Here is a 21,607-nt window from a genome sequence, read left to right as displayed (position 1 = left end):
TCTCTTCTCTTCTCTTCTCTTCTCTTCTCTTCTCTTCTCTTCTCTTCTCTTCTCTTCTCTACTCTTCTCTTCTCTTCTCTTCTCTTCCTCCCACATGTTCTTGCTTTCCCTCTCCCATGCCTCTCCCTCCTCCTCTCCTCCTCCTCCTCTCTCTCCACCTTCCCTCCTCCTCACATTTTGTCCTTAGGGAATCTGTGACCCAGAATCCAGTAGGAGGAACAGAAAATATCAGCATCATCAGCATATCAGAGGCAGAGCGAGAAGCACAGGAGTAGCAGCGGATGATAGCTGAGAATGAGAAGAATGAGGGAGGAAGATGAAGGATAGAAATCCAATCAGAGAGAGAAACAGAGAAAGATGGCGGGAGAGGAAGTCGGAAGGAAGGGAGGGAAGAAGAGAGGAAGAAATTTTAGTAGAAAGTATTTATTTTACTAAGTACTAAGATCAAATTCAGTCATTTGTATTATATAACAGCCCTTTACTATTAATTAAGGCTAGAACTTGGTGTTTGATAACTCTTTGTATGCAATTAATGCACAAACAAATCTAACTTTGATCTAACAGTCAAACTGAAGATAAGATAAAGAAACAGACGACATGCAGCGTTAGCCATCAGGACTCATCAAACTAATCCAATAAATTGTTGTTGCTTTGTCTGCAATGCATCAGTAGACATCGTCATAAAAAGACAGATTGAGCTCAGCAGTTTGATCTTTAGAGGATTATTATTCAGTTCAGGAAGGAGCACCAGGAAGCTCCCCTGCTGGTGATTTTAATAACCAAAGTGCAGCTACAGCCTCTATAATGGAATTGTTGTTGGGTTATCTCATTAAAACATATCACTGATTGAATGCGATAATGGTGAATGAGGAACTGCCGTGGTTGTCGTAGCTTGGTTAACACGATCTGAGGGTGTTATAGTGACTGAGTGTAGTAACTGCCTATAACTGGATGCCTCATTGAGGCTCATATTTGGCTGTTATTTACTTAAAGGCTGGTTTTCAATAAGACCAGTGAGTCCTTAGTCCCTGGAGAGGACAGGTTGAGGGGGGATGTTAGGCCAGGGACCACCTTTTGTTTTTTGAGAGATGATGTAAGATGTGAAGACCCCATAGTCCCTAGCTGACCTTTGACCCACCCCTGACCCTAGCAGGCCACCCCTGTGGTGCTAGAGCCTACTCCCCTCCCACTCCCCACCCCCCCGGGGTGATTCCTATTCAGCAGGAGCTCCTTGTGTTCACTGTCATGCCAAATCTGCTCAGGGCTGAAGTTTTCACAATGGCAGGTATCAAGCAGCCAGGCGACCTGATATGGCATCTGACAAGTTCTGATGGCCCACCCCCACCCCGACACAACCTCTGACCCATCCCTTCTCCTATACACCTCCACACTATTCCCAGGGGTGGGCAGTCTTCCACTCCCATCACTCCCATCACTCTGTTATTCACTCAAGCAAGTGTTCACAGACACAAACACACACATAACAAATACAGAAATGTGCACAGGAAATGAATTCATGCATGCACATGTGGACAACTCCAGCAGAGGAATATCTCCAAGTGAAGCCCTGTGGTTGGCATTGTGTAGAAGCTGGTGGGTTCTGGTTTACACTGACGTCCTTGTGTGAATCTCAGCAGAGCCTCGTGAACACTCCTCTCCAGCCAGAAGTGCTGAGGTTGGCCCGTCTTTGTGAGAGTTGACAGATACGACTACTCCAGTAGACTTCTGTGGGCACACAGACAATACCACAGGTCCAGAGAAACACAGGCAAAAGCAATAGCTTGAAATAAATAAGAAAAACTCTCAGTGAGGTCAGTCATGACAAAATTAAGTAATCGATTCATTATTACAAAACAGGATTGTGTCTCCTATTACAGCACTGATGCACCATTGGGCAGCTGAGGCTCTGATGGCCTGTTCCATGTGGCCATGCGTCACCCATAGTTTTTGCAATGTGGTACCATTTGCAGTAATTTATATCACATAATTCAGGTCAGTAAATTAGTTGTTTGAAGATGTTTCAGTGTTTTCTGGATTGTGAACACAGGTACAGAACACACATCCAGACTGGCTGTAGTCTTTGTGGTGTGTACCAGTGCAACTTTCAACACATGAGGCCATAAGAAACAAAGCAAGGCATTTGATCAGTCAGCTTTTGTCAGCATCAGTTCTTTGAGGTCGCCTTCTTGGCCCTTAGGGCCCTGACACACAAAAAAGACTACAGCGTGTGTTTCAAGTGTAGTGACATTTGAATGGTCAGCTTGGCTTGTCAGAGCTCTAAAGTCAGGCTTCAGGGCTGGAGGCCATACTGGCTCCAAACACCAAGTGCTGAAGTGGATGAACATTGAAATAACTAATTCTCTCCCTCTTTGTAGGTATGGAGAGAAAGGGGATGCCGTTCGGATTGAGAAGGTGGTGTACACAGGCAAGGAGGGAAAGAGCTCACGAGGATGTCCTATTGCAAAATGGGTAAGTAGCATAATATCACATCTGCCATGTGATGTTTGAAAAACTTTTCGTCACGTGACAGAGGTGATGAAGGCATCACAGTACATAACTTCCAAAGTAGGTGACTGCAGTGGGAAAAGAGGCAGTCCCCGGTAATCTTGGTTTTGTGTTTGATTTTATGTTTAAAAAGAATGTAAAGTAAGACAGAGAATGTGTTTTAGGGTTTTTATCCCACCTGACAACAATGACAGCCAATCAACAACAGATTCATGCAGTGTGTGTGTGTGTGTATGTGTATGTGTCTATCATGAGGGGAGACACTCAGCCAATTTTGTTACCCACAGTAAGTAAATCAGTAGGAGGTCTCACTCTTTGCTCTAACTAGCTGCCCTTCCCTCACGTGTCACTCCTGACACTTCCTGCTAATGACTTTATGGATTGTACTGAAGGAGGGTGAGTGTGGATGTGCGTGTGTTTGACACAGAGGGAGAGAGAGGAGGAGGATTGTAGAGATGAGGTGCACTAATCAACAGACATTTGTCTTTTCTGTGTGTGTACCAGTATATGTTTTATAGTATGTGAATCAACTCTAAAGATAATTTAATTAAACTTTAGCAACTTAATGAGAATTAGGACTGGTACCTTTCACCAAAGAAGATCAGATTTCAGCACAGGTATCAAAATATAATTCCAAAATGCAGAGTAAGCATTTACTGCGTTGTGTCTTGCACAGTATTTGAAAAGCATGTACGTGAAGGTGACTGCGCTGTAAGCACAAATGTTTATTACTAACAAATTCAGCAACAACAATACTGATACAATTTCCAACTGACATTTAATTTCATGCAAATTTCCCTGTGTAAGTAAAAGCTAAAATAATGAGCTCTGTTTTTTCCAGGTGATCCGTCGAAGCAGCGAGACAGAGAAGCTGCTTTGTCTGGTGCGTCAGCGCGCAGGCCACCACTGTGCCAACGCTGTCATCATCATCCTCATCATGGCCTGGGAAGGTGTCCCAAAGATGCTGGCTGACAAGCTGTACCGTGAGCTCAGTGACACCCTCACCAAATATGGCAACCCGACCAGCCGACGCTGCGGCCTAAATGATGAGTGAGTAGCTGATCGGTGCTCTTTGACACTAGTTTTCTGACTTACAGGTCCATGAATGTGCAAACAACAGGCTGTCTGTATTTCAGCTTGATGTTGCATCATTGCACCTTCACTGCACATATGCCTATATTTAAGCATGTGCTAAACTATTTTATCTCGAGTCAGCTTTATCAGGAGTTTGAGGAAGACTCATGTCACCAAGGAATCTAAAAAAAAGTTTACGCACAAAGTCCTACAAGAAGGAGACTATTGTCTAATCTGTACTCATGTGGAAAAGTTAAAACTCCAGACATGGAGTTAAAATCAACCAAAATCAACAAATCATTTGTTTGTGCAACAAAATCTAAATCATGCTTCTTCCTCACCAGATGTGTGCACCTGTACTTTACAGTGTATTTGCCTAATTTATGACCCAATATGATTGTGTTATACATATACAGTATAAGTGTAAGATAAAATTAATATTTGTTCAATGAAGATGATGATGATTTGCTGTAACATTACAGTCCAAATGAAATGTTGCCCAACTTTCCTCACTGGCATTTCTTTCATTCTCAATCATGTTTTTATATCCCACTCAGCTCAGTTGACACACAGTGTTCATATGATGTAAAGCATGCATGGGTTACACATCATTTATACATGAAGCTGAGAGTGCGCTCACTGTCTCCCCCTGCAGTCGTACTTGTGCGTGTCAAGGCAAGGATCCCGAAAGTTGTGGTGCTTCCTTCTCCTTCGGCTGCTCCTGGAGTATGTACTTTAATGGCTGTAAGTACGCCCGAAGCAAAATGCCACGCAAGTTCAGGCTACAAGGAGATCACCCTGAAGAGGTACTCATTACATCACAGCCACTTGTAATAATGAACTAGGGTTTTTAAACTCTTTTTTAATTTAGAGTTTACTCACCTTTATAATCTTTAGTAATTTTACGCCACCATTTCATAGGTCTGTATCTGTGTTTTGTCCTGACCTGTGGTCCATGTTTTTGTTTGGCAGGAAGACAAACTCAGGGATAACTTTCAGCATCTGGCAACTGAGGTGGCTCCTTTGTACAAACGGCTGGCCCCACAGGCATACAGTAACCAGGTTTGTTGTACAGGCAAAGTCTTTACACAACAGCAACCTCATACCATCACCAACTACACCTCATCTTTTTCACATACAATTCAATTTATTTGCAGTGAGTTGTTCTGTACATCAGACCATCAAAACCGGTTCTGTAACTTAATACAACCTTTTAGAATGGCAAAAAAAGAAACTTAACTACTATGTGTGTCCATCCTTGATTAAAGTAAGGACATAAAAATGTAACCTCCCTCCTGTCGCTGTCCTCTCCCTCAGTGCCAGTCAGAGTCCAAAGCTCCAGAGTGCAGGCTGGGCTTAAACGAGGGCAGACCCTTCTCTGGAGTCACTGCTTGCATGGACTTCTGTGCCCACGCTCATAAAGACCAGCACAACCTCCACAATGGTTGCACAGTGGTAAGATCACTCACTATAAACTTAAATTTGTGTTTTGTGGTTAACTTATGGTGAATAAAAGAAATAAAAGGAAATGTTGTGTTTTTTGTGTGAAACTAAATAAGCTAAATGAACAGTGCTAATGTTCTGCAGCTTGGCACAGTTTACATTTCATCTTCCCCTCTCTGTTAGGTGTGCACTTTAACTAAGGAGGACAACCGTGCAGTGGGGGAAATTCCTGATGACGAGCAGCTTCATGTGTTGCCTCTGTACAAGATCGCCCCGACTGATGAGTTCGGCAATGAGGAGGCCCAGCGCCTCAAGATGCAGACTGGTGCCATCCAGGTGCTTCAGACTTTCCGCCGTGAAGTGCGCAAATTGCCTGAACCTGCCAAGTCCTGCCGACAGCGCCGACTGGAGGCCAAGAAGGCCGCCTCAGAGAAGAAGAAAAGTAAACTCATGCAGCAGGCAGGGGAGACGCCTGAAAAAGTAGTGGTCAAGGCTGAGGTCTGCATCACCCGATCCCCTCAACCCCAAGGCAATAAAGGTTAGTTATTGTTTTGTGTCACTCCTGAAATACTTTGATTGTGTTCAACATGTGTCCAGAGCTTAAGGCTAATTATTTGTTGCTTGACTTTGGGCCTCCTCTGGTAGCCTGCAATGCATTTACCTTAACCTGCAACCAGGTGTAACAGACCTCCAAAATAAAGGTCTACAAAATATATAAATAATAAAAACATAAAATGCCTTGACCCGTGAAGTTTAGTCTGTAATTTGCCTTTCATTTGTTTCAAATATTCAGCAATTATAAAACAAGAGATGAAGCCCAACATCAAGAAGGAGCCCTTCAATGGGTCAATAGATGGATACCCTGTGCAGGCAGCAGACCCATTCAACAACATTTATCCACACCCTGCCTACTATGCAAGGGGAGGCCTCCCCCCAACTGGCCAGCCCTCTGCACCAGACCAAGTAAACGGTTACCATCCACCACCCAATCTGCCCGCAGTGCACTATGGCTACTACAACTACCCCCCCAATGCACTTTTTCCCCCTAAGCTGAGGACCTACGAGGGTCGAAATGGCTCTTTGCCCAAACCAGGTGGTAAGGCTATCCAGGTAGACAAGAAACCTGATATTCAGAGCCTTCAAGCCAGACTGGCCCAGTCCTACTGTGGCCAACCAGAGCATACCAACCAACCAAACCATAGCGCTTACGCCCAGCCTGCAGACTACAACCAGTCCCGTCCTTCCTCTGTCTCCTCTGAGCCCTCCAACAGAGGCACTCCATTAATCAAACAGGAGCCTATGGATGTGCCAGTCTATGAAGGCGCAGTGCCGAACCAGGCTAGGGCCAACACACCTAGCGGCATCACCCAGCCTACTGCCTGGCCCGGGCACAAGCTCAATGGAAATATTGTTCCCACAAACTGGGACAGCCATCGAAACCATAAACCAAGTCCTGAAACCTCATCGTTGAACCCGGAAAAGCAGCAGTTTCACCAGCATCCCCAGCAGCAGCCCTCTCCTTACCCCCAGCAGTGGACATCCTACCCTGGCTCAAATGCCTTGATGGCTTCCCCTGCCCCATCACCATCACTCCAGGTACCTCCCTCTCCATCTCCGTCCCCTCACCCAGGCACAGTGCTCCAAGGTAACATATACCAAGGCTCTCCACGCCCTGCCACCCCACGCCCAAGCACCCCTCACCCAGGAACACCACAGCCTGGCACCTCTCACTCAGGCTCTGTTACACCACAGCCAGGTACTCCAGGCCCAAGCACCCCCAGGCACTGGGCCAGCCCTGCTCCTAGTCCTCAGCCGAATGCCTGGGCCATGGGGCCTGCTGCATATAGTCCTGGTTTGAAGCACAGCAGTCCTGCAGGAGCCTACCCTGACAAAATCTGGTCCAAGACCGGGGAGAGTCGGTGTTCCACTCCCCTTGGGCTCCAAGAGAAGGCCTGGAAGTCTTGTGGAGGTTCAGTGGCAGGCAGTACCCCGTCCCCTGCCCCAGAGGGCCGGCTATTCCCTGATGCCCTGCAGCAGTCGGATCAGGCCTGCTGGGGCCCCAGGCGAGCTGACAGTGACGTAGAGAGCATCAGGGGGGACGAGGATGAGGTGTGGTCTGACAGCGAGCACAACTTCCTGGATCCCAATATCGGTGGTGTAGCGGTAGCACCAGCCCATGGTTCCATCCTGATTGAATGTGCCCGTCGGGAACTACATGCTACCACTCCACTCAAAAGGCCCGATCGCTCCCACCCCACCCGCATCTCCCTGGTCTTCTACCAGCACAAGAACCTCAACCAGCCCATGCACGGCCTGGCTCTGTGGGAGGCCAAAATGAAGCTGCTGGCAGAGCGAGCACTGCAGAGGCAGCAGGAAGCGGCTCTCCTTGGCCTCTCCCAGGAAGACATCAAGGCCCTAGGGAAGAAACGCAAGTGGGGGGCTACGGTGGCAGGTGCCAGTCCAGGACCTGGACAATCTAAAGACAAGAGGGAGGGGCCGGTGACGCGGTTAGCCCCCACGTTCCAAACAACCTCTATGGTTACTGTGTCTCCCTATGCCTTCACCCGCCTCACTGGGCCCTACAGCCACTTTGTCTGAGGTCAGACAGACACACACAGACTGATAGCTACAGAGTGGTGCAGTGAAGGGCTGGAGAGAGCGATGAGCAGGATGAATGTCTCTCAGCCATCTCGCAGTCTGGCATCTCTCCATCCTGCCCCCTCCACGGTCCACTTGGAGGAGGGGACATTTTTATTGTTTTTTACCTCATGTCAGGCAGTGGTTTGGGCTTCAGACACACTGCCTGTGGTGCTCTTCCTCTCTCTTCCCTGGAGAGGAACTCCATTGCTTTTTCTTGTTTATAGAATTTTAATGATTCTAATTATTGCTATTATTATCAATATTATTATGATTGCTATTGTTACTGTCAATGTTGTTATTACAGGTATTATTATAATGAAGACTTGTTTTTTTTTTATTATTGCTGTTTTCATTAATGTTATTAATGATGTGATTGTTTTTGGTTATATATTTTTTTAAAATCAATCAGTCTGAGTGAGTTAGACTCAAACAATTGCTTTTTCCATGTTTGGAAAACGTGTACCCTACTTTCTGTTTGATTATTTTTTTGTTCTCGTTAATTTTCCAGTTGTGCTTAGAGGAGGAGCCATTGTTTGCCTGGCAAGACAGCAAATCAATATTGCAGTCATCATATAAAAAGCCTTTCCAGCAGGCTTTCCATAGGTATCCTTCTCCCTATTGGCAATATACAGATTTGTATCTTTATTTTAAATAGGTTAGTTTAGGCCTCCATAAAGGATTTAAGCATTTATGATGAATTTGGCCATTATGATGACTGTGTTCAAATTTTGTCTTCTTAAAGACTGACATCGAGTCAGTTTACCAGCACCACTGCTGACTAACACACAAGTCTACTTTTCTATTATTGTAAAAAATGTCCACACACATGGTTAAACAAGACGAGGGAAGGAAGGAAAGGAAGTACAGGTTTCCACCAAGGTCAGCTGTCAAAGCAGTGTAGTGTATGTCCAAATTATCAGTTGAATTTGTGATGATACAATCCATCATATATTTTTGATATGGCTACAGTAACAAGTAAAAGATATAAAAATATCTTCCAAATAGAAAACAGCAGAAGAGTGGGTTTCAGCGTGTCTAGGAGAGCAGAGGCTAAAACTGAGCTCCACAGTTATAAACTAATTCAATCATTCTGATGCAAAATGTTGGAGAAAAAAAAGTAATCACCATTACCCTCTAAATCCCCCTGAAAGAAACATTGCTGTTCCTCTTGTCGTCAGATGATGTGCTCCTCCTCCTCTTCTTCTACACCCCTCCAGCTTCCGACTGGTGCTCAACTTCCAGCTCTGATCGATTTTCATTCCACTACTATTCATGGCACTTGATGCTGTACTTAGGTGCTCACATCTGGCTCAAGTAGCATTTGAAAGTAAATATTTTCTCTTTTGACTGAGGTGGAGTACCAGAATGATGAGACAAAATTCGTTTGCTTCAAGACATGAAGTGCAGGAAATTTATCAAGCAAAGAAAAGAATAATGAATTATCTTACATGCTTTGTTTTCCTGTGTGGAGAACTGCACGTTTGGTATTCCACTGAGGCTAAAATGACTGATACTATTTCCAAATGCCATTTGACCCAGATCAGCTATTACCACAGAGAGATGTAACAGGTGGCACTCTTTATCTTCCTATCACGTTCAAGTAGGGGTGAGCACTTCCCAGTGTAAACTCTAGAGGGCAGCAGCGACTGCCGTTTCAAAGCGGTGTGTACAAACAAACCTACAAGCACTTGAGATCCATGCAGCAGCCGGCAGAGCCTTGGCTTCCTGCTCTGACCATCAATGGCCAGTAGAGGGGGGTGTCACCCTTTTTGCAGACCATGGATGGTCCTCACCAAAGCAGCTCAAGGCGAAGTTAATGTTTGTCCCACTGTGGCACAGATGTGAATGACGCCTGGAGATGCCTTTGGGAAGCTCGTCTGGGGTTAGAGCAGAATGAAACAGTGTTGGGATAGCAGTGCTTTCGGTGCTCCTAGACACACTCTGGTGCTCTCCTATTACACTTGATTTACTGTGAAGGGCCCACCTCTTCCTCTGCATGGTGCTGTCATCTTCGAGCAGAGCGAGGCGTGTCCTTCTGCAGGCACCTTGGTCACCACAGAGCCTGCCAATCAAAGTGGCCGCCTCCATGGTTGCAGCTCTGTCACTGGTTCCCTTTTGAGGTGCTTTTGCAGTTTATTGTGGCAAAGTGTTTTTTGTCTCAAACAAACTTACACTGTACAGGGAAGAGAAAGCACAGTCATTCAATGCATTCTTGGCAACTCACTCAAAGAGAAAACAATAGTACTAAGAGTTAAAGGGAGATCATTACTGTAGCTTCTGAGAGTTGGCACCAAATGCAAACGCATTGAGTCAATGATTCTCTCACTTTGTGTGTGTGTGTGTGTGTGTGTGTGTGTGTGTGTGTGTGTGTGTGTGAGAGAGAGAGTGTGTGTGTGTGTGTGTGTGTGTGTGTGTGTGTGTGTGTGTGTGTGTGTGTCTGAACATGACACATATGCATGTGTGCGTGAAAGAGAAGAGCCAAAGAGAGAGACTATTTGAACACCTGGATAGAGTCCGGTGAATCAGTCATTTTTTATTTTCTCTCCATGAACCATGTGACTCTTTGACAAGTTCAGATGTTTCACTTGCAACATGTGATGAAAATGAAAATGAGTGAGTGGTAGGACTTAACACAGGCTAACTCCTGGCTACTGGGTGGTTATTTGGGTCAAGGCCCTGGTCATCTGTGAAAGACCCTGTTACCTCTCCCGAGGGTCTCCAGCTCTCTACCTCACGCTGTAGAGACACTGGTCACAATCACAACTTGCTACTGAGGGCAGAGAATCATACATATGTCCCTTTGTGTGCTATAGATCTCCACACTCATTTTAACCTGCTTTTTTTTTTTTTTTTTTTTACTCTTATTTATTACTACATGGTGATGATGATAATGATTGTCTTGATGTTTTTTTCATCTTTTTTTATATAGCTAATACAAATTGTACATACAGAAGAAAAGATTTATAAAAGCACTTTTAATCTTGATTTTAATGACAAAAAGAAAGAGCCGATTATTGACAACTTGAAGCTTAGGTTTTCGTTTTTTTTTTTTTTTTTTTTTAATTTTCTCAAGAGAGAGATGAAAAAAATGTAAATATTAAAATATTTAGGTAAGATTATTTAACTGGTGAGGATAGTAACTAAACCATGAATGACAAGGGGTATTTTAAGTCTCTGACAGCCCTTAACAACAGTAAACAACACGTGGACCCAATGTGTTGTATTTAAATGTGTGCTTAGTAACACTGCTGTTTTGCTTTCTTAAGTACTGTACCCCATGTCAGCATGTAACTGACAGAGACCTGTCACTTTATACAAACAAATTCATTAGCCCAATTATCTAACATGATTCCGTACTTGATTTACTCACCTACGACACTCAAAACAAGAAGATCTCCCACGTTGCAATTGTCTGACCAAAACCTCTATGAAGAGTATGAATTGTAGAGGTTTAGAGAAGCTTGTCTGCTTGGCAACAATGAATTTGTTTTGACATTTTTATAGCAGGTGTCGACAACGTAAGAAAAATATTTCAATTTAATCCTGAAAAATATCCAAACTGCAATTATATGGTACTCAACAATGGTCTACTGTCAGTAAGCTAAGGACAAATCTAAATAGGTAGCCATAAACCTGGTATGTGCTGTGTGTTGTTTAAAGGAATAGTTCAACATTTTGGGAAATACACTTATTCGCTTGCTTGTAAAGCCTAAGATGAGAAGATTGATACCTCTCTCATGTCTGTATTTAAAATATGAAAGCCAGAGCCAGCAGCTGGTCAGCTTAGCTTAGCATCGAGTCTAGAAACAGGGGAAAACAGCTAGCCTACCCATGTCTCAAAAGCTCACTAGTTAACATGTTAGATATACTTCAACACATAATGTTTTAATACTTTATGGGTCAAATCAATGAGACATAGTGTTTATTAGTGAGTTTTAGAGGAGCTCATAAGCTGAGTTTGTTACATTTGGACAGGAGGAAACCAGCTGTTTCTGCCTTTTCAGTTTTTATGCTAAGCTAAGTGCTATCACTCTTCAAATGAGTGTATTTCCCATTATTTTGAAGTAGTCCTGTGATATCAGTAGAGTTGCCCTCGATAGCTGAACCACCAGAGCCGCGTGTTCTGGATGTGTAGGAGTGGCGGTTGCAGAGCCAGTCTAAGGTGAATCAGCGGGCGATGTTTTAGCAAGTATTAAAACAACCGCAATCTTTGTCAGTTGTGTTAGACTATCAGGTAAGAGGTTGCTTCCCTGCTTGTTTAGATGTATCTGTCATAATTATCTAACCTAGTTCTCATGATAGTAAGTTTGCACTTGGCATAAAAGTCAACGACGTCCCTGTGGAAGACACCAGGTGTTTAGTTTGTAACGGTAATTATATGGCACACACATCATGGCTAACAGTAGTTTGATTGGTGCAGGGGCAGGGACAGGGCCCATTTTACTTGTTAACCATGAGACATGGCCCACATTACACACACATACACACTTGCCTAAGAAAAGGTGCTGAGGATACGGTGTATATGATCTCTCAATAACTTAATAACTGTAAATTTCTAAATGTATCACGAGTTGGGTGGATTGCTCTCACGTGAGGCGCCACCTCCTAGTCACCAAGACACAGGGGTTGGTCAGCTGGTGCTATGATGATGCTTACACCTTAAATTCACTGTGTAAAAAAAAAAAAAAAATGTGAGGGATAAATGATTACCACAAATATTTTTCTGAGCTCTTCGAATGTCAAGAGAACTATACTTTTGATTAAAGCAGTTTCGTGGGATGGGAAGCTGCCCTGGTGCTGACTTTACGAAAAGTCTTTTGTTACAACGTTGCAGATTTACATCTCTTTTTTGAGGGCAGGCGGGCACAAACGGTTGATCACATCCTCTATCAATATTCATCCCATATTGTACTTGAAGTCATTTAAACTAGGATGAGATATAGAATCATATTATATGAAGACTGTTATCCCGGGTTCACATTTGGTACAGCGCAAGTACCAAATGCTATTGAAACTATCTTTTGAGTATGTTCATGTTAAATGAATGCTAAGATATTTGATCACTTCAAGAATAGCAATTGTGTACTGCCTCCCTCTTCCTCTCCCTAGTCATGCACTTCCTTTACTCAACCCCTCTTTTTCTTAACACCTTGTATATTTTTGTCTTTCTCACACACACACGAACATAGATATATACGCATCTCACTGTGTATGGCCCACTTTTAGACGTCTACCAACACGTAATTTAATTAACACTCTCCAAATCTGGGATGGAGACTTGGACCCTGGCCCATACAAAAAAAAGAAAGAAAGAAAACAAACCTACACAACTGGCAGCTACATTCCTTTTTGAGTTTGGGGATTGTTCTTGGTTCTTTATTTTTCATGTCAAGGATGCAGTATGTAAAAAAAAGTGTTTTTGTTCAGTCTCTCTCTCTTTGTAGCTGTATGGTGTATTATGTGAATACATAGTGTATGTGGTAAAAAGCCCACAATATTGTTTTATGTTGCGAGATAAATAAAAACATTGAAGTGAAAACTTAACTGGTACATATTTATTTTCTGCTGTAGCTGAGATGTGATTTCAGAGGTGCAGTGATGGCCGACTGAGACTCTGCATTACGTTCCAGTGGGAGACTAACTTCTGAAATGTCTGCTTCATGCCACAAGTTTAATGCTGAACAATTACTGTGAATACTCAGTCTTGGCTTTCTTACCTGCTAGTGGGGAAAATACATCAAGGAGAAGAAGTGGAGGCTGCTTTCAACACTGTAAACAAACAGGGCACAAAACAGGTTTCTATGAAGGTAACCGGTCGGTCATGCTTTTAACCAGGTTCAAAGTGTGTGAGGGGCTTGTCTCCTGTCCTCAAAGTCTCCAGCTCTCTGGTCAAGTTGGCATTTCTTTTACGTGCACCATCACATCAGTGTTTGAACACCAGGGCAGTGACGGTAACATGAGACACTCCTGTGGGTTGTATGAGAGGGTTGGGGCAAACAACATGGTCATTCAGGTTGGAGAACATAACCAACTGTCTTCACATTTTGACACAAATATTGCTAAATCCTGATTGGTGCTCTTAAGGTTTACCCATTTACGATTACAGACAAAACACAATTTACAGAAATCTCTTATGTGACATAACAAAACCACTCAAATTAAGGCAAATAGTCATGTAGGACCTCATCCCTCAGAGGAGTAAATAATTGGTTTTCACGGTCTTTATATTCTTGAAGAAAACTTCCAGTTCCCTTAATCCTTATTACTTGAGGTCTCTTTTGACGTCCTCGACATTTCTGTGGCCAAAACCCACATTTAAGGAAGCAGCTGGTGAAAGTTGTACCAGAGGAGGTGGAAGGAAGCTAAGTTTAACCAGCAAGACTGTCTTAATCTTTACGCTGCATTCATTCACAATTCTCAGCTGTCATTTCAGTGCGTATTGCCGTGACCCTTGTCCACACCGTTCACCTCCAGTCTGCATATCCAGTACCAGTGTCTAGAACCCGGTGGGTTTCCTGTACTTCACACAGCCTCATCATTGATCCCATCACTTCTTGATTAGACGTCTTGATTAGCAGCGCCCTACATACAGTATTTCTCCCTCCTTCCGGCTGCGGGACAGTGGGTATGCTTGTTTTCTGCTCCAGTCCAGCTCGTGAAGGTGGATCGGGTCTGTCATCTTCTGGTTCAGACTCTTGCAGTCTATGCACAAGACATGCAGAAGGTTGCCATGGTAGTTGCTGACAAACTGACCAATCAGAGCCCAGTGTGCTCTGATTGGTCAGAGGGGCAAACATTTGAGCAGTATAAGCATAGGTATGAGCGCAAGAGCAGCGCAAGAGGAAAAGACTATGTTTACTCTAACACCAGCAGGAAAATAGAGCCCTATGTCTTACAGTTTTTTTCGATTGCTTAAGCACGATTTGGAAAACGGCTCGGTTTTTCAAAACACTACACACAGTTAGCACAACCACACACCCAATTAGCAGAACACTTCAGATCCTTTGCAAAATTAAACACTCTTATAAAAACTATACACTAATTCATAAAAAACATATTTTGTTATACTTCTCAGTGATTAGAGCACTGTAAGTGAAGTACACAGGGAAAGTGCAAATATACAATATATTCACCAAACACTACACAAGACCAATGCTGCAGACTGATGAAACTATCATTTATTTCTCTCCATGTACCCAAATCAGTCAACATGTCAACATGGAGAATCACAACAAAACATGTCCCAGTTTTCATGCTACTACAGTAGTGTGCTTAACACTGTCAGCTCAGCAAACATCAGACAAACATGAAATACTGTGTCCAGCACAGGTTACAATTACAGTAAAAAAAATAAAAATAAAAACATCTGACAGTACAATACAGTACAGAAAATACTAGACATTATCTCTTCGCCTAGCTGGATCTGGCCAGAGAATTTCATCAACATCGAAGGTGATATCCTCATCGGTAAGACAACGTGGGAAGAACCGTCTTGAATGTCGAATCCATCCTTGCACAGCTGCGGTGTCGATGGGGTCACAGGGGTACCTGAGCCTGGGGCCGGAGATCGTCAACCCTCCACCGCCATGCCGAGAAAATCTCTTCCATTGGGTTTAGAAACAGAGAGTATGGTGGAAGGTAGAGTGATGTAAACTGTGGATGGTGTTGAAACCAGTTCTGGACCAGAGCAGAGCGGTGGAATGACACATTGTCCCAGATGACAATGTGTCGCATCTGGTGCATTTGGTTTACTGCTGTGACGATGTTGTGCAATCGGTCCAACACTGTGAGAATGTGAGGTGTGTTGTAAGTCCCATATTGGCATGACAGAGGAGGACTCCATTCTGTGTAATGGCAGCGCAAAGAGTGATGTTACCCCCACGTTGCCCTGGAACATTATTTATACCCCTCCTTGTCGTTCTTGACCCTCAATCCTATGTAGAAAAAAACACATGTAACCTACTGTAAAATGTCACAGGAAGTGGTATCAAAAGTGCTGATATGGTGCGTACAGCAGCTGATTACTGTAACTGTAGACAGCTTTTTTTTTTTAACCTCTTTTCCTGTCGAAATGTCCTAATGATAGATGCCTCTGTATATCTGCTAAGATTTGGCTGAACTATTAGTTCAGCCTCCCTCAGCGTCAATCCGTGGTTCACAACATGGTCAACTAGTGTTGTGCGAATCTCATTTGATGAATTTGCTCCTCCTGCTTCAGGTCTTCCTCTTCCTCTACCTCCTTCTCCTCTGCTGTGGATTCCCCCTCTCCCCCTCACTCTTCTTCTTCTGACTCCTTCCATTTTGGTTGAAGACAGGTGAACTCACGTGCTGCATTTCTATAGTGCTTAAACCTGATTGGTGTGTCTACAATTAAGCAATCATGTGTTTGCACACCTGATGGCTGTGTTTAACCAATTGGCTCATAGATGTGGTAATTTGACAGTCGATGCTTTGGAATTGTAAGGAAGTGACATCATGATATACTTCTGTGTCTAATGTATACAAGTGTGTTTAATGTTTTGCAAATCACTGTATTGTTTTGTAAAAAGTGTGAGGCTGACATTGTGCTTATAGTGGTGCAAATCTGGGCCGATGTTTTGCTCCTTGAGTGTAAGGTTTTGATAATTGTGTAATACTTTTGATTTTAGTGTTTATGCAATCGAAAAAAACTGTAACACACAAAGACTTTCAGTTTTGAATGATGTGTCTAATGTAGAAAGGTGTGTTTGGTGTTTTGGAAAAAGTGTGAGACAGAAAATGTGCGTACAGTTGTGCAAATCTGGGCTGACATTTTGCTCTTTGTGTATCGAGTTTCAAAATCTGAGTATTATTTTTAATTTTATCGTGTAAGCAATCGTAAAAAAACTGTATTTTCCTTGTTTCTTTCAAATTTGAACCTTCAACAGCCTGTACACCATGAATTGGTTTATACCGGTATCATCACATCATTAGCAGTTTTGAGTCATTGTGTGTAAGCTATGACACCGGTGCTGTAATTGTGTTTACCTTGTGTCACGTGTGGTTACCATTATGCATCACAGTGAACAGTGTGTTTCTGTGACTGAAAGTGTGTTTAGAGTTTTGCAAAACCGAGAAATGAGATCTGCAACTTGTGTCTAACTGGTAAAAAATATTTATGGTTTTACCAAAAGAGTGATTGATTCAATAAATGTTTTTAGGACACTGAGGATTTGCTTCAGAGAATAGTATTCAGAGTTGCAAAAAGTACATTTACTAAAGTACTGTTGTCTGATGTCATTGTGTTTAGGATTAGGGTCGATCCCCTAACCCTCTGGAACAAACTAGTGCTCAAAGTCTTACTATTTTAAACTAGTGAGCTGCAGAAGCTCTGACTTGTTAACTAGTGACCCACAATTTTCTGCACTGGTTAACTAGTGAGAACCAAAATGCTCACTACTGTAACTGGTGGCTATTTTAGATCTCACTAGTTAACCTGTGAGGTCCAAAATATTCATTAGTTGAACTAGTTCGTTTTTCTGAATCGCTAAAAAACAAAATTCCATTCTCTGAACCCATTTATTGAATCAATCCCTCTTTTCATCTGGTGAGACACAAGAGATCTCATTCAACAATGATGTGAGGAAACCAATATCAGCCAGTTCAGAGTGGTTGTTGAAGGTTGAGGTTTGAAACAAACAATGGAGGAAGATAACTGGAAGTGTGTGTGTGTGTGGGTAAGGATGGATGAGGACGAAGAGGAGAGGGATGATGAAGACCAAGGCCAAGGACAGAAATTCAAGCAACTGTTATAGACAAAGAGTACAACTCTCTCTCTCTCTCTCTCTCTCTCTCTCTCTCCCTCTCTCCCTCTCTCTCTCTCTCTCTCTTTCTCTCTCTCTCTCTCTCTTTGGTGAATGTAATTTGACAACTGGGTTTTGAGAAAAGCGTTGACGGTTTCAAGGAATGTGTTTTAACAACTGTGAAAAACTGAAAAGCTTCCGTTGACTTTAATTAGTGAGGCTAAACGTGTGACTAGTCAAACTAGTGAAAGCCTAAATGCTCACTAGTTACATTAGTGAGGGTGTTTTTGACCAAGATCAAAATGTTTACTAGTTAATTAGTTACACTAGTTGGGGTCTTTGACCTTACTTGTTAACTCGTGTCTATGTTTTCCTCACCAACTAGTGGAATAAATGTCTCACTAGTCTCTGACTCTGTACAGAACATTTTTGACATTTTTCTCACACACTGGGCCTTTAACTAGATAAACCTCACTCAGCACCAGTGAGCATCCGTCCGTACACTGACCAAACATCAAAAAGGTCAAAAGGGGTCAAAGGTTCTTCTTTTTTTCCATAGACTTGTATATATATTTCCAAGGACAGTGATCTGCTGAGACATTAAAATGTTCACAGTACAATAAACACCAATGCAATGCTGAAACAGAATATAGTTATTTTTCCAACATGTTACCGTGGTAACTGCAGTACAGTGTTGTGTCTGATCATTTTCACTCAGTCAGTCGGGTTTTTATCAAAACATCAAAACGTTTGGTATCTAAGTGTTGAAGCACTGGTGAAAAGGTTTAAATAATTAGTGACAATGTTGAAGCGATTGATGTTTCGACACAAAAAGGTTTTGATTGTTTTAGAGGCTTTTTCACGGGTGATTTAGTGTTATGAGAAGTGCATCAAGAGTTGTAAGAATTATGTTTCTGATGAGTGAATTGAATCAAAGCAATTGAGAAAAAACGATTCCGCATTCCATATCTTCACCCACGCACTTGACTTGTTCCTGATTGAGGCTCTACATGAGGCTTTTGTAGTGTCTGAATAGAACATTTAAAAAATGTAGTGTCAGTAAAGCAATAATGTGAGGTATATGGTGCCTGCCATTAAAGCAGTGCTGATACATCATGGTAGACAACAGCAATACTTTGAGGATGGTTTTTCCTCTGTGGTCTAAATGACTGGAAGAGGAGGATAAGGAGGAAATGCTTAGGCTTCCACGAGCATGTTCATTTCTTACAGTGTTCAATTATCGAAAATCAAAGCTTCACATTTAACAAAATGTTTGTATTTTGTGTACCTGATGATTTTTGTTTTTGTTACAGTAAGTCTGTAAAAAGATGTGAAAAAAAAAAGCAAAACAATACTAGGTCAAAACCTAGTTTACAGCTGGACTGCCTATTGTCAAATCCTGGATGAGACTGAAACGTACCTTTTCATAACAGTAGTAGTAGCAAATCCGTTAAATTCAGCCTTTTCTGTCTCATGACTTTGTGCTGTTTGTCTTTCCTGTGCTGAAAGTCTCTCTCCTGCATCTTGCTGCTCTGCATGGACATCTTCATCTTTCTCTTTCCTGTCTGAAGAAGTTTTCAAATTATTATTGAGCTGACAGTAAACATATCAAATATGTAGTATGGAGGAAAAATATCACTTCTATGGTAATCTTCAATATACTGTATGTACAATGACACAATGACAGAAACCTGTATTTACCTTTCTCAGTGTTGTTCATAGACGCAGTAACTTTGGACTTAAGAATATAACATTTATTTACTACCAAGTACACAAACATCGAAGTGTATTGCTGTAGTTTATTAAATGTCCCCAAACACATTTTTATTACAAAACTGACAAGGTACCGGATAACCATATTTGGAAGACGTCCTCATGAGAATAACCTCATATGTTGAATTAAAATAACATTAACAACAGTGTGTCAGAACTGTATCACACTCTAGCTTGGAAGCAAGCGGCACAGAGAAAGAGAGAGGAGAAAGAGGGAGTGACCAATGAGAGGGGATGATTGCAGAGTTTGGCTGGTATCCTCAATCACCAATGACCAGTGGCTGTAAGAAAAATAAACAATTAAAAAACTAGCACAGGTTGATATGAAACAACTTTGTGAACTTCTGGGAAGTTCTATGACATGCAGGATAAACAAACTTAAAAGAAGCATTGGGTGTGCAACTGTGGGTCCACATGTGCCTGATCATGTTACAGTTTTTTTTCGATTGCATAAACACTAAAATCAAAAGCCTCACACTTTTTACAAAACAATACAGTGATTTGCAAAACATTAAACACACTTGTATACATTAGACACAGAAGTATATCATGATGTCACTTCCTTACAATTCCAAAGCATCGACTGTCAAATTACCACATCTATGAGCCAATTGGTTAAACACAGCCATCAGGTGTGCAAACACATGATTGCTTAATTGTAGACACACCAATCAGGTTTAAGCACTATAGAAATGCAGCACGTGAGTTCACCTGTCTTCAACCAAAATGGAAGGAGTCAGAAGAAGAAGAGTGAGGGGGAGAGGGGGAATCCACAGCAGAGGAGAAGGAGGTAGAGGAAGAGGAAGACCTGAAGCAGGAGGAGCAAATTCATCAAATGAGATTCGCACAACACTAGTTGACCATGTTGTGAACCACGGATTGACGCTGAGGGAGGCTGGACTAAGAGTTCAGCCAAATCTTAGCAGATATACAGAGGCATCTGTCATTAGGACATTTCAACAAGAAAAGAGGTAAAAAAAAAAAAATCAGTCTACAGTTACAGTAATCAGCTGCTGTACGCACCATATCAGCACTTTTGATACCACTTCCTGTGACATTTTACAGTAGGTTACATGTGTTTTTTTCTACATAGGATTGAGGGTCGAGAACGACAAGGAGGAAGGGCGCCCATATTCATGCAAGAACAAGAGAGATCATAAACATGGTTCTGGCAAATAATGCTATCAGGCTCAGAGATATTCAAGCCAACATTATCGGTGACCATGACACTTTCAATAATCTCCATCAGGTCTCTCTGTCAACACTGGCACGCATCCTGGAAAGACATCATGTTCAAATGAAACAACTTTATCGAGTTCCTTTTGAGTGGAATTCAGAGAGGGTCAAACAGCTGCGGCATGAGTATGTGGAGGAATGTATTATTCACTTTAGCACAGTGATGTTGCATACTGCACACGTAACCTTTTTACATGTAAATTTACTCTATACTAGCTCTATGCTGAACTACACAATCTTGTCTTTCACTGTATTTCAGAGAGTTTTACAGATGGATGCTGAGGAAATTGTGGCAAGTAGACATGAAAAAAAACAAACACACACACACACACACACACACACACAGAAAAACACATAACAGCATAACCACAGTGTAAGACAATCTACACATTCCATTTTCACTTATTTATTCATTGAGGTTTTGGCCTGTTCCTGTTTCTTGTGTTTTATTCAGGTACTTCCTGATTACGATTTCACCTGACTGGATTATATTTAAGATGGGAAATTCAAGATAGCCTCTCTCTCTCAGCCCTCCTGGAAGGCTGGTGCCTTTCTGGTGATCAATTTGATTTGTTTGGTTGTATATTGCGTTTGGTTAAGGCCTCAGCTTCTGTACATGTAGTTTAAATTGCCTTTATTTTCCTAGCACCCAACATCTCCACTACACTACTGACTTCACATATGGTTAGTCTGCTTAGGTTAACTTGGGTTATCCTTAATAAATTTGGTTTCTTTGAATGGTCGCTGTGTGAACCTCTCTTCTTGGTTATGCTCATAAATGAGCCGGGCATAACAAGATGCACACAAATACAGAGTTAAATTCAAAGGAGTGCAAATGTTTACTCAGTGAAAACATTTGCACACTGAGGAGAAGTGGTTTGAGGTCATTGTCTTGAATTCTCCAGGGGTAGAGAGTGTGTCAATCTTAAGAGTGTGTTGCAGATGTGTTTGATGCCCAAAAACTGAAGGCAGATTTTTAAAGTTCAGAGTAATCAACTTGAGACTTGAAACATAAGAGTTTGGTAGGGTCCTGTGGTCCAGTCCAGCATAGGTGTTATATAGGGTGGTGAATGTTCAATATAAAGGTACAGGTGTTTATCATGCCTCTGCGCCAGCCGCAAATTAAAATGAAAAATAATATGGAAAACATCAGTGCAAAACCAATAAGCTGTAAT

The 21,607-nt window shown here is 42.3% G+C and overlaps 1 protein-coding gene across 4 annotated transcripts in view; it reads left to right on the top strand.

The window, feature by feature from the left end:
- Positions 1 to 13,206, top strand: part of tet3 (tet methylcytosine dioxygenase 3) — a 34,551-nt gene extending 21,345 nt beyond the window's left edge. For all 4 annotated transcript variants that reach the window (XM_056375657.1, XM_056375655.1, XM_056375658.1 and 1 more), the window contains 7 exons: positions 2,376 to 2,469; positions 3,347 to 3,555; positions 4,235 to 4,385; positions 4,552 to 4,641; positions 4,897 to 5,034; positions 5,206 to 5,560; positions 5,816 to 13,206. In XM_056375657.1, coding sequence (XP_056231632.1) covers positions 2,376 to 2,469; positions 3,347 to 3,555; positions 4,235 to 4,385; positions 4,552 to 4,641; positions 4,897 to 5,034; positions 5,206 to 5,560; positions 5,816 to 7,620 — 2,842 coding nt within the window. In that variant the 3' untranslated portion in view covers positions 7,621 to 13,206. The remainder of the gene's footprint in view (positions 1 to 2,375; positions 2,470 to 3,346; positions 3,556 to 4,234; positions 4,386 to 4,551; positions 4,642 to 4,896; positions 5,035 to 5,205; positions 5,561 to 5,815) is intronic.
- Positions 13,207 to 21,607: the final 8,401 nt, after the last annotated feature.

The sequence above is a fragment of the Seriola aureovittata genome, chromosome 5 (assembly GCF_021018895.1).
Source record: "Seriola aureovittata isolate HTS-2021-v1 ecotype China chromosome 5, ASM2101889v1, whole genome shotgun sequence".
Taxonomy (NCBI): domain Eukaryota; kingdom Metazoa; phylum Chordata; class Actinopteri; order Carangiformes; family Carangidae; genus Seriola; species Seriola aureovittata.
Note: the sequence above shows the minus strand (reverse complement) of the source record. Positions and strands in the feature narration are given on the sequence as shown.